The sequence below is a fragment of the Micromys minutus genome, assembly GCF_963924665.1.
Source record: "Micromys minutus genome assembly, chromosome: 1".
NCBI lineage: Eukaryota > Metazoa > Chordata > Mammalia > Rodentia > Muridae > Micromys > Micromys minutus.
Genome location: NC_137969.1, coordinates 128887366 through 128902362, shown reverse-complemented (window position 1 = coordinate 128902362; position 14997 = coordinate 128887366). Strand labels below are relative to the sequence as shown.

At 40.3% G+C, this 14997-nt stretch overlaps 1 protein-coding gene and 1 pseudogene across 4 annotated transcripts in view; both read right to left on the bottom strand.

Moving 5' to 3' along the window:
• The window catches only part of SLAIN2 (SLAIN motif family member 2), a 56601-nt gene that overhangs the window by 23288 nt on the left and 18316 nt on the right, over positions 1 to 14997 (bottom strand). For all 3 annotated transcript variants that reach the window (XM_080914600.1, XM_080914601.1, XM_080914602.1), the window contains exons 2-3: positions 14340 to 14488; positions 5471 to 5635 (exon numbers count right to left, since the gene is read on the bottom strand). In XM_080914600.1, the coding sequence (XP_080770726.1) occupies positions 5471 to 5635; positions 14340 to 14488 (314 nt within the window). The remainder of the gene's footprint in view (positions 1 to 5470; positions 5636 to 14339; positions 14489 to 14997) is intronic.
• LOC308436432 (histone H2A.Z-like) lies at positions 12155 to 13907 on the bottom strand (annotated as a pseudogene). The gene is made up of 2 exons: positions 13863 to 13907; positions 12155 to 12474 (listed from the first exon to the last, which is right to left on the bottom strand). The product of its transcript is annotated as a histone H2A.Z-like (transcript).

Here is a 14997-nt window from a genome sequence, read left to right as displayed (position 1 = left end):
GTAGCCTCTTCCCTTTCCCATCCCCCATTTTTACTCCTCTTTCTGTAGCTAACATCATGCCCATGGGCTGATCGGTGACCTGCTTTGTGGACAGCCATCTTTGACTGTGATACAGTCCTTTCCTCTACCATCCTTCCCTCTCTGCCCAGTGCCATCTCCAAACCCAAATCCCTAGGTCCAGACCAATGATTTGGAGACCATCTTTGCAAGGTCAATTAAATAGGTTATCTACTACCTTCACCTGGCCTAGCTCAGAATCAGCCAGATTATCACCTAAGATGCAAAACTAAAGAAAGAAGTCTACATGTGCAACTCAAATCACAAATATAAAAACAACAAGAATGGCCAACACAACACATCTTCCTTCAAACCCACTAGAACTATGTAAGTGTTCCCTAGGTGAACTCCAAATCACAGAATTTAAAAGGATAATCATAAACTTTAACAAAGAATTTGAAAAAAAAATTAAAAACATGAACACACACTTCTTTGACCTTTAAAAGGTTAACAACAATGCCTGAGTGATGTCTAAGAAAATACAAATACATCACTGGACGAAATGACAAAGACAATTTAAGATTTGAAAACTGAATGCAACAAAGAGGTAGAATTAAACAAAATAGAACACAAGCTAAAATGAAGATGGAACTGAAAATTCAGTATGGCAATTAGAAAACTCTGGGGAAAGCCTTATTAGAAGAAATAAATCAAACAGAAGAAAGGATATCAGGACTAAATTAGAGGATTTGGATGAAATAAGAATAATAATAAAAAAAAGACAAGCATAAAAAAAGAACACACAGGAAATGTTCTACACCATCAGAATACTGAGCCTTTGAACTGTGGGTGTACATGAGGTAATACTAGTCAGTGATATAAGGCAGAGTTAATGAGATCATAGAACATTCCAAAACGAAGCACACAACTATCCATACAGCTACAGGAAACACACAGAGTCCCAACCAGACAAGACCAAAAAGAAAATTTCCACAGCATAAATAACCCCTGACTGAATGATGAATGGGTCAAAGATGAAATCAAATATCCCTGAAACTAAAGAAAAATAAAACAGAGCACACAGAAGCTGTAACACATTAAAAGCAGTGCTAAGAAGGAAGTTTATAGCCCTAAGTGTCTGCATTAAAGAGAATAAATAAATGTCTTCATGACACAACTCAAAAAAATTGGAAAAGCCAACACCAACTCAAAACAAGATGGCAAGAAATAATAAAACTCAAACTGGGGGTGGGGGGAGCAATACATAGGCTCAATGAATCTAAGAGCTAGTTTTCTGAGGAGACACATCAAGGCCTCCTTGGTCTAACCACACACACACAAATAAAGTGGGGGTTAAATTAACAATAAAAAAATAAACAGGGAATCATCATGACACAAAAATAAAACACAGATTATTATAAGGGAATTTAAATACTTGTACTCCAATGAGTTGAAAATCAGAAAAAGATGAATTTCTTGATTCATTCAAACTACTGCAATTACACCAAGAAGAGATCAAAGCTCAAGTGCAAGTGGATCAAAGATCTCCACATAAAACACACTGAAACTATTAGAAAAGAAAGTGGGGAAAAACTTAGAACACATAGGCTCAGGGGAAAATTTCCTGAACAGAACACCAATGGCTTATGCTCTAAGATCAAGAATCGATAAATGGAACTTCATGAGATTGCAACATTTCTGTAAGGCTAAGGACACTGTCAAGAAAACAAAACGGCAGCAAACAAACTGGGAAAGGATCTTTACCAACCCCACATCTGACAGAGGGCTAATATCCAATATATACAAGGAACTCAAGAAGTTAGACCTCAGAGAATCAATCAATCTTATTTAAAAAATGGGGTACAGAGCTAAACAAAGAATTCTCAACGGAGGAATATCGAATGGCTGAGAAACACCTAAGGAAATGCTCAACCTCTGTCTTAGTCAGGGTTTCTATTCCTGCACAAAATATCATGACCAAGAAGCAAGTTGGGGAGGAAAGGGTTTATTCAGATTACACTTCCATATCGCTGTTCATCACCAGAGGAAGTCAGGACTGGAACCTAAGCAGGTCAGGAAGCACAAGCTGATGCAGAGGCCATGGAGGGATGTCACTTACTGGCTTGCTCAGCCTGCTTTCTTATAGAACCCAGGTCTACCAGCCCAGGAATGGCACCACCCACAATGGGCTGGGCCACCCTTGATCACTAGTTGAGAAAATGCCTTACAGCTGGATCTCAAGGAGACATTTCCTCAAGGGAGGCTCCTTTTTCTGTGATAACTCCAGCTTGTGTCAAGTTGACACAAAACCAGCCAGTACAATCTCCCTAGTCATCAGGGAAATGCAAATCAAAACAACCCTGAGATTCCACCTCACACCAGTCAGAATGGCTAAGATCAAAAACTCAGATGACATCAGATGCTGGCGAGGATGTGGAGAAAGAGGAACACTCCTCCACTGTTGGTGGGATTGTAAGCTGGTACAACCACTCTGAAAATCAGTTTGGCAGTTCTTCAGAAAATTGGACATAGTACTACTTAAAGACCCAGTTATTCCACTTCTGGGCATATACCCCCAAAGATGCTCCAACACAATAAGGACACATGCTCCCCATGTTCATAGCAGCTCTATTTATAATAGCCAGAAGCCGGAAAGAACCCAGATGTCCTTAAGTAGAGGAATGGATACAGAAATTGTGGTACATTTACACAATGGAGTACTGCTCAGCTATTAGAAAGAATGACTTTCCGAAATTCCTAGGCAAATGGATGGAACTAGAGAATACCACCCTGAGGTAACCCAATCACAAAAGAACAAACATGATATGCAGTCACTGATAATTGGATACTAGCCCCAGAGAGTTCTGAATACCCAAGAAACAACTCTCATACCATACGAAGCTCAAAAAGAAGGAAGGCCAAAATGTCGAAGCCTCGGTCCTTCTTAGGGGAAAAAAAAGTGTATAGCACCCTCTCAGAGTGTGGTACACCTAGACTTAAATCATTAATAATTCAAGAGCTAAGAATGCAGCCTTGTGGCAATCCTTGGCATTTAAAAATCATTATGTTTAATTTTTACACACCAAGAGAACTTTGACTATTTCCATGTTATGTTTTGTTCTACATGTACTTTATGCTCATTGTAACTAGTAAGTTTTCAATGCACACTATCAAACCTTTAAAACAATCAAGTACTGACAAAAAATATATTCATATAGTTTTATGCAAAAATGCTTTTAAAATCTGTACATTTATCTCTGTTTTTTTTAAAAATAAAGTTGTTTAATTTAAAATAAAGAACAATATGGTAATAGCACAAAACAGATATGCAGACCAACAGAATAAAATAGAGGCCTCGTAATTACAGCCATCTGACAGTTGACAAAGAGACCAAACACACACACTGGAGAAAAGACAGCATTTTTAACAACTGGTGCTTGAAAATAAAATGTGTGTGTGTGCGAGGGCACGTGTGTGCTCATACTCAGATGAATGAAATTGAACCTGCTATCATCTTACACAAAAAAATAGCTTGAAGTATATCAAAGACCTCAACTTAAAACCTGAAATACCAACACTGCTAGAAGAAAACATAGGCAGCATCTTACAAGATGTTAGAAAGAACTTTCTGTATAGGACTGTACTGGCTGGTTTGTGTGTCAACTTGACACACACCAGAGTCATCAGAGAAGGAGCTTTAGGCGAGAAAATGCCTCCATGAGATCCAGCTGTAAGGCATTTTCTCAGTTAGTGATCAATGGAGGAGGGCCCGGCTCAAGGTCAGTGGTGCCATCTCTGGGCTAGTGGTCCTCTGTTCTATAAGAAAGAAGGATAAACAAGTCAGGGAAAGCAAGCCCGTAAGCAGCACCTTGTGTATAACTCCTGCATCCAGGTTCCAGCCCTGCTTGAGTTCCTGTCCTGACGTCCTCCAATGACGGATTGTAATCTGAAAATGTAAGCCAAATAAATCTTTTCCTCCCCAACTTGGTTCTGGCCATGTTTTTTTTTTGTTGCAGCAACAAAACCCTGACTAAGACAAGGACCTACCTGCCTAGCAAACTAATACCAATAATTGAAAAGTGGGACCTTATAAAACTAAAAAGCAGGCTGGGCATTCTGACACACACCTTTAATTGCAGCACTCAAGAGACAGAAGCAAGCGGACCTATGATAGTTTAAGGTCATCCTGGTCTACAGAGTAAGGTCCAGGACATCCAGGGCTACATAGAGAGCCTGTTTCAAAAACAAAACCAGTGAAAAACTAAAAAGCTCTGTACAGCTAAGAAAAACAAGTCACAAAGAAACCCACAGAAGGAGAGATAATCTTTGCCAACTACACCTGATAGAAGATTAAATATTCAGGACAAAGAATTTGAAATTCAGAATAAAGGAAACAAATGACCCAATTAAAACATGGACTAAGCATCTGAACAGAGAACACAAAACCAAAATGGTTAAGAAATATGTCCAAAGCGTTCCTTGTTCTTAGCAATTATAGAAAGATAAATTTAAAATAAGTTTGAGATTTTATCTTGCCCCATTCAAAATGACTAAGACCAACAAAATTGACAAATGCCTGCCAAGATTGTGGAGAAAGAGGAACCCTCATTCACTGTTGGTAGAAATGTGAATTTGTGGATGCAGCCACTTTGGAAATCAGTATGGAGAATCCTCAAAAAGATAGAAACAAATCTATCATATGACCCAACCATCGTTCCTTGGCCTATGCCCACAAGAGCTGACCTCGTCCTCTGCAGATACTCGCTGAGCCGTGCTCACTGCTGCCCTTATTCACGAGAGTCAGGAAATGAAACCCAAATGTCCTTCAATGGGTGAATAATGAAAATGTGACACATATAGACAGAGAATCAAATCATGATATTTGCAGGTAAATGTAGAAAAGACTCTAACTCAAGACTGAAAGACAAATGCCAGGTTCTCTCATCTGCCATTCCTAGCTCCAAATCTTCAGGCATGAGTTCAAAAGCATGGACTCACTAAAGAAAGCACACACAAGTGAGGGAAGCTGCACTGAAGAGAAAGAAGACCGCAGCAGAGCGGTGGGGTGAGGGAAGAGAAGAGTGAGCTTCACACAAAGTGCCAGTAGCAGACATTCACACAGAAATAACCTATGCTGTGATTTAACTGCAGTACCAACACTTACTAAACCTCTTTTAAAAACAGGTCTGTAGACTTTGTCACCCCAACAGGCTGTAAGTAGATTTTTATTGGTTAAAGGAATCAAATTTGCAGTCCTGTTTAATTTAACAAGATTTAGGTACACATCAAAGAAAAGTACATGCAGAAAACAGGCTGCCACTAACTTACCTTTGTATGCTTGGTGCTCAGCACTAGTATAAAACAGCAAATCAAAGAGATTTCCCCTTATTGCTTCTGTTTCATAAACTGAACCTAACCTTCTGATGAGTTGTTTCTTCTGGAGGCAGGGCCACCAGGTAAAGCCACTCCTTACCTGAATTCCCAGGAAGTATAAGCTGCTTGACTATGGGAGGTCGCACTGGTGTTGAGGATGGAGAGTTGAAGCCACTGCTGTAAGGGCTACTGGCATTTGGACTGTAAGGACTTGAATAACTCATAGAGTTGAAAGGATTATTGTATAAATTTTGCCTCTTGAGAGCTGTATTAACAAAAAGGGAGAAAATCAAATTCAGTAACTGATAAAAGGTTAACATTTCAAAAAGTTTTCTTATTTAAGATTCATGAGGTCAGGACATGATATCCCATTAAATATCCTTTTATATAACTGGGTTTGTGTCCACAGATTAGTGCTGCTGTCAGCGTAGGTAGGGAATTTCACAGGAGTCAGCAATAACTAGACTTGTTGTAACTGGCCCAAATGCTGAAAATAAGTGACTGTTGAGTGGTAAGTCACAGATGTGATACCTCTATCACCCCACCAGAGCTTAAGGATCATGGTAGCTGGTCTTTCACTGTTGGGTCTAAAACAGCAAGTGAAACCACACACACACACACACACACACACACACACACACACACACACACACACACACACACACACACCAATCCTTGAATAAATACTTCTTCCTTCCATTACAAAACATTTTCAATATTTACAAACAAGCTAAATCCTAGAGAACATAGACATGGGCTGCAGAGAGACATCTTAAAAACAGAAAGAATCAGGGAAGAGTGGCCTGTGATGGTAAAGAATAGGAAGGAGCAACTTAGGGGAAAGTAGCTGGAGTCAGATGGGGTCCCAGCATTTGGGAAACAGAGGCAGGTGGATCTCTTGATTTTGAGGGCAGTCTAGTCTATATTGTGAGTTCTAGGTCAGTCAGGACTACCTAGTGAGAGACCCTGTTTCTCACCTTCTCTCACCCAAAAAAGTAGCAGACACAATAGAAGTCCTGATATGGCCAATGTGTCCTAGAGTCAGCAAACTAAATCCAACTTAACATCTTTCTGCTAAAATCACTTTCTCCTATGGGACCTAGGGGAGATCTATTTAGACTGATGTGTGGCTTGAGTAATAATAGCCTCCATATATTCCTATGCTTGAATTCTTCACCCTAGTTAGTGGAACTGTTTGGGAAGAATTAGCATGGCCTCATTGGAGGAGGCATAGCCTTGGTGGAAAGGTGTGTGGGCTTTGAGTTTCAAAAGTCCATGCCATTCCAGTTGCTTCTCTCTCTCTGTCTTGAACTTTCAGGAAATATTTGTAAGGTCTCAGCTACCATGCCTGCCTCCATTACTCCCAACCATGATGGCCATGAACTAACCCTCCGAAACTGTAAGCAAGCCCCCAGTGAAAGGCTTTTATAAGTTGCCTTAGTCACAGTGCCTCTTCACAGCAATAGAGTAACTGAGACAACTGATGACATGTCCTGCCACACAAATGAAAACCTACTCCTGGTGCTTTCTTCTATTTCTTTGTATCTCATTTATCCCTTTTATTACTTATAATCCTGCCCCCAATGTTAAATATATTCTGACTTTATAAATAGTTCAATGCTACACTCTGAGTTCAAGGCCAACCTGGTCTACAAAGTGAGTTTTAAGCAGCAAAAGCTACACAGTGAGATGTCACCTCAAAAAGGTTTACATATATATTTTAAATATATACATCACATACATATTTTAAATAATACATTATACCGATGTAATTTGTTCTGTGCATGTAGCTATGATTAAACACTGTTAAGCAAATATAGTACTATGCTATCTTAGCATGCAGTTCCAGTTAAAATTAACTGTCTTACATACCTATACAATTAAAAACATTATTAATATGTATGGGTATTTTATCTGCATGTATGTTAGTGTACCATGTGCATGCCTGGTACCCTTGGAGGTCAGAAGAGGAATTCAGATCCCCCGAGTTACAGTCAGTTGTGAGTTGCCATGTGGGTGATGGAAATTGAGCCCGGGTCTTCTGGAAAAGCAGTCAGAGTTCTTAATCATCATCCATCTCCAGGCCCTAATTCCCACCCCCAGTTTGTTTGTTTCCTTCCTTGTGGGAGCTGAGGAGGTCCTTAGTGAACTTGTAAAGAGTGAATGAAGACATGAATGAACGTGTACTGTTTGACATGAGCACTGCCTCAGACCCATGGGGATGGCTGAGTGAGAATGTTGACACTGTATGTAAGTGTGACTCTACAAATGACTGACCAGTACAAAAATTAGTACTACTACTACCTTCCCCCTGATGTTTACAGCCCAAGACTGCTCACCTGCAAAGACCTACCAAAACTAGTTACCCCTCCGCCCCGCTGTGTATGATAAAAGCTGAGGTTCCAGGTATTTACACAGTAGGTATGGCTCTATAGGTCCACCTGACCTAGCTTTTCTATACATGTGTCTGTACGTCTGTCCTTTCTTCATCCCCTCACTGCCCCAGTCATGTTTCTGGGCTTGTTTAGAAGTTGATATACAATAATACACTATGGCTTTACACTTAATCTTTCTACTTCACCTATACTAGAATTGCAGACCCATATCACCCACCTTCCAATTCTTAGTCTTAAATACCCTGTTATAATAAAACAAAGAATTCTTCATTCAACATTGCTATTTTTGAGATACAGCAGCCTTGCTTTCATTCTACAAATCTAGGTTGGTAGTTAGTAACTGGCCAATGTCCCAATTCTGTTTTAAACCAAGAACTGGAGAACCATAACTTGTAAGCCAAATCCAGGTCACTCCTGTTTTAAAATCAAGTTGTGATCAATTAGTCTTGCCCACTATCTTAGTCAGGGTTTGTATTCCTGCACAAAACATCATGACCAAGAATCAAGTTGGGGAGGAAAGGGTTTATTCAGGTTACATTTCCACATGCTGTTCTTCACCAAAGGAAGTCAGGACTGGAACTCAAGCAGGTCAGGAAGCATGAGCTGATGTAGAGGCCATGGAGGGATGTTACTTACTGGCTTGCTTCCCCTGGTTTACTCAGCCTGCTTTCTTATAGAACCCAGGTCTACCAGCCCAGGGATGGCACCACCCACAATGGGCTGGGCCCTCCCCCCCACCCTTCCACCCCCCCCCCCATGATCACTAGTTGAGAAAATGCCTTACAGCTGGATCTCATGGAGGCATTTCCTCAAAGGAAGCCCCTTTTTCTGTGATAACTCCAGCTTGTGTCAAGTTGACACAAAACCAACCAGTACACCCACTTATTCATATACTGTCTATATCTGCCTAGATGTTGTGTGCATGTATGTGTTCTATGCAGATACATGTGCCAGTACCTGTGCAGAGGGTTAACAAGGACAAGGGGTGTTCAATCAGTTTCTGCCTGACTCCCTTGAGATGGAGCCTCTCACTGAACCTGAAGCTATGTTGGCAGACACCAAACCCTAGAAATCCTCCTGCCTCCATCTCACAGTGCTGACTCAGGCACATCCTTGGTTTGCTTGCCTTTTTACAGGGGTAATGGGAATTTTAATTCAAATCTACATGCAAAACATGTTCTCACACACTGAATCATCTCCCCAGCCTTCTAGAAATACTCTGAATGTCTAATAATACCATCTGACTAACATTTAGTTATTTCACATTGTCTAATGATTTATAACAGTCTATTTCACTCAATCACAGACTGAATGTAATAGAAATCAAGGTCCAGAGTATCATTCTAAAAGAGAATTCATATTGAGACAAAATCTTTTTGAAACTCATAAAAGGCTTTGTTTTTCCAAAGGGGCGTTTTACAGAGATGAAAAGACTCAGATTCAGCAGCTCTGTGATTACTGCCAGTAACTTATATGCACATGATAACCATTTTCTATAGTGTGAGCCAGCTTAACTGTTTACTTGGTCTTCCCTCTGCTTTCCCATCCACTTGCAGCTTAAACTCTAACCAAAGAACCCACATGTTTATAATAAATCCAAAGCAGAAACATTTAACCACACAGCTGTAAAGCAAACACAGTCTAAAAACAAGTGAGTTACATGCTGCAGGGCTGGCTCAGTGGCAAAAAGCACTTGCTGCTCTTGCAGAGAACCCAGGTTCAGTTCCCAGTATCCACATAACCATCTGTAACTTAAGTCAGAGGTTCTGACACTGTTTTCTGACTTCTGTGGGCCCTACACATGCACAAACATATTTACATAAAAATACTCATACACATAAATTATCTCTTTAATTTTTAAGTGTTTGAGGCATGAGGACGGAGTTCAGATCCCCAGCACTCACATAAAAGCCTAAGCACAGCAGCACACACTTGCAAATGCAATGCTGGAGCAGGGGAAAAAGGCTTTTTCAAACACATGAATCTATAGAGGTCATAGCATAATGCAAAATACATTTATTCCAACTTCAAAAGTCCCAGAGTCTATCACAGTATCAACAACCTTAAAATTCAAAGTCCCTTCTGAGTTTTACAGTCTCTTAACTGTAATCCTCTATAAAATTAAAAATCAGATCATATACTACCAATATATCATGGAACAGGATATACATTACCATTTCAAAATGTATAGTGAAGAAATACTGGGCCAAAGCAAGACCAAAAATCAGCTGGGCAAACTCTGCATTTCCATGTCTGATGTCCAACTCCTTTCAGTATTGATGACCACAATATACTTCTTTCTCTTGGGCTGGCTCCGCTCCTTGTTAGCAACTTTTCTTGGCAGGTATCCTACAACTCTGGCATCTCTAACATCTTTGGGTATCCAAGACAATGTCAATGTTCCAATGTCTGGGATCCACATGATCTTCTGGGTTCCTCCAAAGGGCTCAGGGCACTTCTCCAGCTCTGCCCTCTGTAGAACTCTAGGCTCTAGTTGACTCCACTCCACTGCTGCTCCTGCTCTTGCTGTCCATCCTATTGTACTGGCATCTCCAATATACTGGGGTCTTCCACTGCAACAAGGCTTCACCAATAGCCCCTCATAGGGTTTCTTCATGGTGCTAAACCTCAACTTCTTTTCATGACCCCTTCTGTACTGGGCTGTCAACTGCAACTGAGGCTGCACCTTCACCAATAGTTTTCCCTGACTTCTCACAGTGCCAAGCCCCACCTGATGCCTTCATGCCTTTAAAACCAGTACCATCTGGGTGACTCTTACACATCACCACGCCCAGATACAACCTGAGGTACAAGATTGGTTATCTCTTTATGCTCTCAGAACACACTTCCCAGATTTCACCTCAGTGATGCTGGTCTCTTCTTAACACCATTAATTTCTTAGCTCCAGCTAACCACCATCAGTAGTCCCAATATCCACTGCTACTCTTGAACCGAAAGTCAGAGCCATATGGCCAAAAAGCTGCCAAGTTCTGCTACTTGCTGGGGATGGAACATGGCCCCCTTGTTCAAAAACATTATCATCAGCTTTCTGTTTTCCAGTGGTTTCCTTCACTGCCTAAGCTTGGCAATTTGGGAACTGAACTCAGAGATCTGAATGCCTCTCTCCTGAGTTCTGGGATCAAAAGCCTATGGCTTCCAGCCTCAAGATATGGATCACAGGTGTGCTTCTGGGTTGTAGTTCATTCCAAATATAACCAAGTTGACAACCAAGGAGAGTCATCACAATCCATCCCTTGTCACTCTGACACACAATCATATCTCCTTATGTTCAAATAAAAACTTTAACCAGGTCATAATAACATGAAATAACTATTCAACTGCAAATAAATAAGCAATAAGCTTAACTGGGTGAGATCTTGCCCCAAGGTCATCATTTCTTTAACTCCATTTAATATCACTGAATACAGAATTTAGCTCCAGTTCACTTCCTGGTGCCCCTTTCACTCTTTTAACGATACATTTTGTATTTTTTCTCTCTCAGGTTGCTACTCTTGAGAAGAAATATTCTTCATAAGAGTGAACCACAGGTCAAAGTCTAAACTGGGCTTTTTGGAGACTCCTTTGTCAATGCAATTAATCTAAATCTCTTCACTTGAGCGGCAGGCAGACTCTTCAGACAGGAGCAAACAGCAGCTACCTACATTCTTCACCAGAATACCACAACAACAGTCTGTAGGCCACATACTAAAATTCTTTTCTACTGAAACTTCTTGAGTTAGTACCCCATAGTTCAACAGACCCTCAGGCACACTGTCTTCAAAACTTCCTCAGTTACACTTCTGCTAATATGGCCCATTAGGCCCTACTTAAAGCATTCCATCATTCCATTTCTTCCTTCCTTCCTTCCTTCCTTCCTTCCTTCCTTCCATTTACAGATGTACTGTTTACTTAGTAAGCAAAGAATGTACTTGTTGCTGAATGAGATCTAAGAGATAAATCCCAATTATTAAGTTTAAAATGAGTTTGAGATCTGACCTTTATTGAGCTTACCCACCAGAGTGAAAATAATGCCTGTACAAAGCAAATGTTTGTTACTATAACTTCTGCATCACAATTAAAATCCAAACAGTTAAAAAAAAAAAAAAAAAAAAAAAAAAAAAAAAAAACAAAAAAAAAACAGTCAACTCAATCAAAGCCCTCTACTTCAGAATCAATAGCTTCTCTGAAGCCACAGTAACACACATGGTTAAGACTCGAATGCAGAAATTTGGTTGGTTGGAAGGCTAATTAAGCCTCCAACTTGCTTAAATAGAATTACAAAAAGACAAAACTGTGTTTTTCACAGAGATAGAGTCACTGGAATCACCAGCACTGGACAGCTGATAAGAATATTTAGAGTCCTGAGATAATAAGGACTCCAGGCATCCTTAGACAGTCTTCTGTTGTCTTTTCTTCCCGATCAGCGATTTGTGGATGTGTGAGATGATGCCACCACCAGCAATCATAGCCTTGATCAGAGAATCCAATTCTTCATTTCTGCATATAGCAAATTGCAAGTGACAAGGGGTAATATGCTTTTCTTCAAGTTTTTTGATGTATTTCCTGCCAACTCAAGTACCTCTGCGGTGAGGTACTCCAGGATGACTTCATTATACACAGCATCAGTCACACCCACACGTCCATCGCTGGTTATCACAGATTTCAGGTGTTGATGAATATCACCCACAGGAAACTGCAAGCCAGCTCTCTACGAACGAGCTGGGAACCGCCTTGTCCTGACCTTTCCGGAGTCCTTTCCAGAAAGAGACAAGGCCAGGGGGATGCTCAGTGAGATCCCAGCACTTACTCCTCTGTTGTACTGAGATTCAAACTGCCTCCATTGCTTTCAAACTCCCAAAATCCACATTCAACTAAAGTATGGTCAGGCCTATCACAGTAATACCCCACTTCTGGTAAGAACATCTGTCTTAGTCTGGGTTTTATTGGTGTGATGAGACACCATGACTAAGGCAACTTTTTTAAAGAACAACATTTAATTGGGGCTAGCTTAGTTTCAGAGGTTCAGTCCATTATTATCATGGCAGGAAGCATGGCAGCATGCAGGCAGACACGGTCCTGGTGAAGGAACTGAGAGTTCTACATCTTGATCCAAAGATAGCCAGGAAGAGGCTCTCTTCCACACTGGTCAGAGCTTGAGCACTAACTAGGAGCCCTCAAAGCCACGCCCAGTGACACACTTCCCTAACAAGGCCACTCTCAGGGCCAATCATATTCAAACCACACAGAGTTCCATTGCCAGCCAATCTAACTGTACCAGTGAATTCCAAGTTTCAGTGAAAACATCATCTCAAAAATATAAGGTAGGAAGCAATTGAGAAAGTTACATGCACTTGTTAGTCAACTTGACACAGGCTAATTCCTCATTTGGAATTAGGAAATCTCCATTGAGTAATTGCCACACCAGAAAAATCAGATTTTCTTGACTGATAATTGATACAGAAGGCAGCACTGGCTCACTGTGGAGGATGCTACCCCCAGGCCAATTCTCCTAGGTACTGTAAGAAAGAAGGCCGAGCAAGCCGGCAACCAGTATTTCTTCGTGGCCTTTGTATCAACTCCTGCCTCCAGGTTTCTGCCCTGTCTTCCCTCAGTGATGGGGAACTATAAACTGAAATAAATACTCTCCTCCCCAAGTTGCTTTTGCTCATGGTGTTTTACCACAGCAATAGAAATGCTCACTAAGCAAACACCCAACATCAACTTTGGCTTCTACATGCATATACACACATAACATATATACATGTACCTTACAGGTATGTGCATACACCCTCATGAGCACTACTACATAAATACACGTACATAAAGAAGCCTATTCAGAATTACTCATCGTACTTCATAATTTATATTTCATAAACAGTGAGTGTTAAAACACAGAGAAAAAAACAAAAAAAAGACAATACTTTTCCTATATTTTTTCCCACACTGACATGTTATACTAAATGACACAAATAACCATGAACACATTTTGTAAGCTTTGTGAATATTGTTAAACAAAAGAGTATTAAAGAAATTAAGATGTCAAGTACAAAAAAGAAAAGAAAGAAAACTCTGAGGAGGAAGAAAGGTAAGAGGCACCTTCTGTGAGTCAGAAGCCAAGCTACGGTCCTTTACATTTGTCATCGTTCCCTTATCCTGAAAAGGAATCCAAGCTCAGCTCATGGAGCCAAATAACACAAAGACAGGGAACAAGCAAGTTCCTGAGTGAGACCACGGTGCCTCTTGGCTTCTCACGTATGTTTGCCAGCATACCCATTTACCAAACTGTGCTATGGAGGGAAAGTTTTTGATGACACGAAACAAAACATTTTTTTCATTTTAGAAAATGTCTTAGGTCATTATTAGAAAATTAAAATTCATAATCTCATAAATAAAATCCACTAAAGTGAGACTAAGATTTTAAAACTTATTACATGAATGTAGCCTTCATGATGACATACAGTGAGATCCAGAAAGGCTATCAAGCAAGAACTGCCTACTTAAAATACACATTCAATGTATATGCTTTCAGGTCAACGAAAATTAATGAATTCATAATTAAAGTTATAGACATACCTGACATAGTTTGATCAAGTTTGTGGATAAGGGACTTTTTAGCACACTCCACATCAGGACTTGGGTAATCCAAAACTTGCCTGCACCAAGCTAATGGGCTAACAGATTTCTGCATTGGTGTGACTTTTTTCTTTGGTGATGAGTACAACCTAGAAGAAAACAAACACAAAAGGGCACATTTGTTACTGAGCGCAGGACTATAAAAGTAGGTGTTCCTGTGTAGGTTTAAGGAGAAGATGGTGAATGATGAGGTAAGCTTAGTCATAACTACTTACTGTACAAGAGAATGATACTGCAAGCAGCATACCCCCAATCTCAACTACAAAATGAACCCAAAGGAGGAATTCTCAAAATCAATTCTCTTCTGTGGTTAGAGCTATAAAGAAGCACTTGCCTTTGTAACAATTTATGATGTTTCTAGCAGGACAACACTAACTTCCTAATCTAACCATGACATTAAATCTAGACAGAGAAGCAGGAGCTCCACCTTCTGCTTCCATTTCTACCAAACATATGTACACTGTGCCAGATGCAGTACTTACTGGGTGGTCTTCTCAAACACTGGTATGACTGGGAAACAGCTGCCACATGTGAACAAGCACCCACAGAAAACTCCATTAATAAACTTTTTAGTTTTACCCACACCTTAGCACAATAA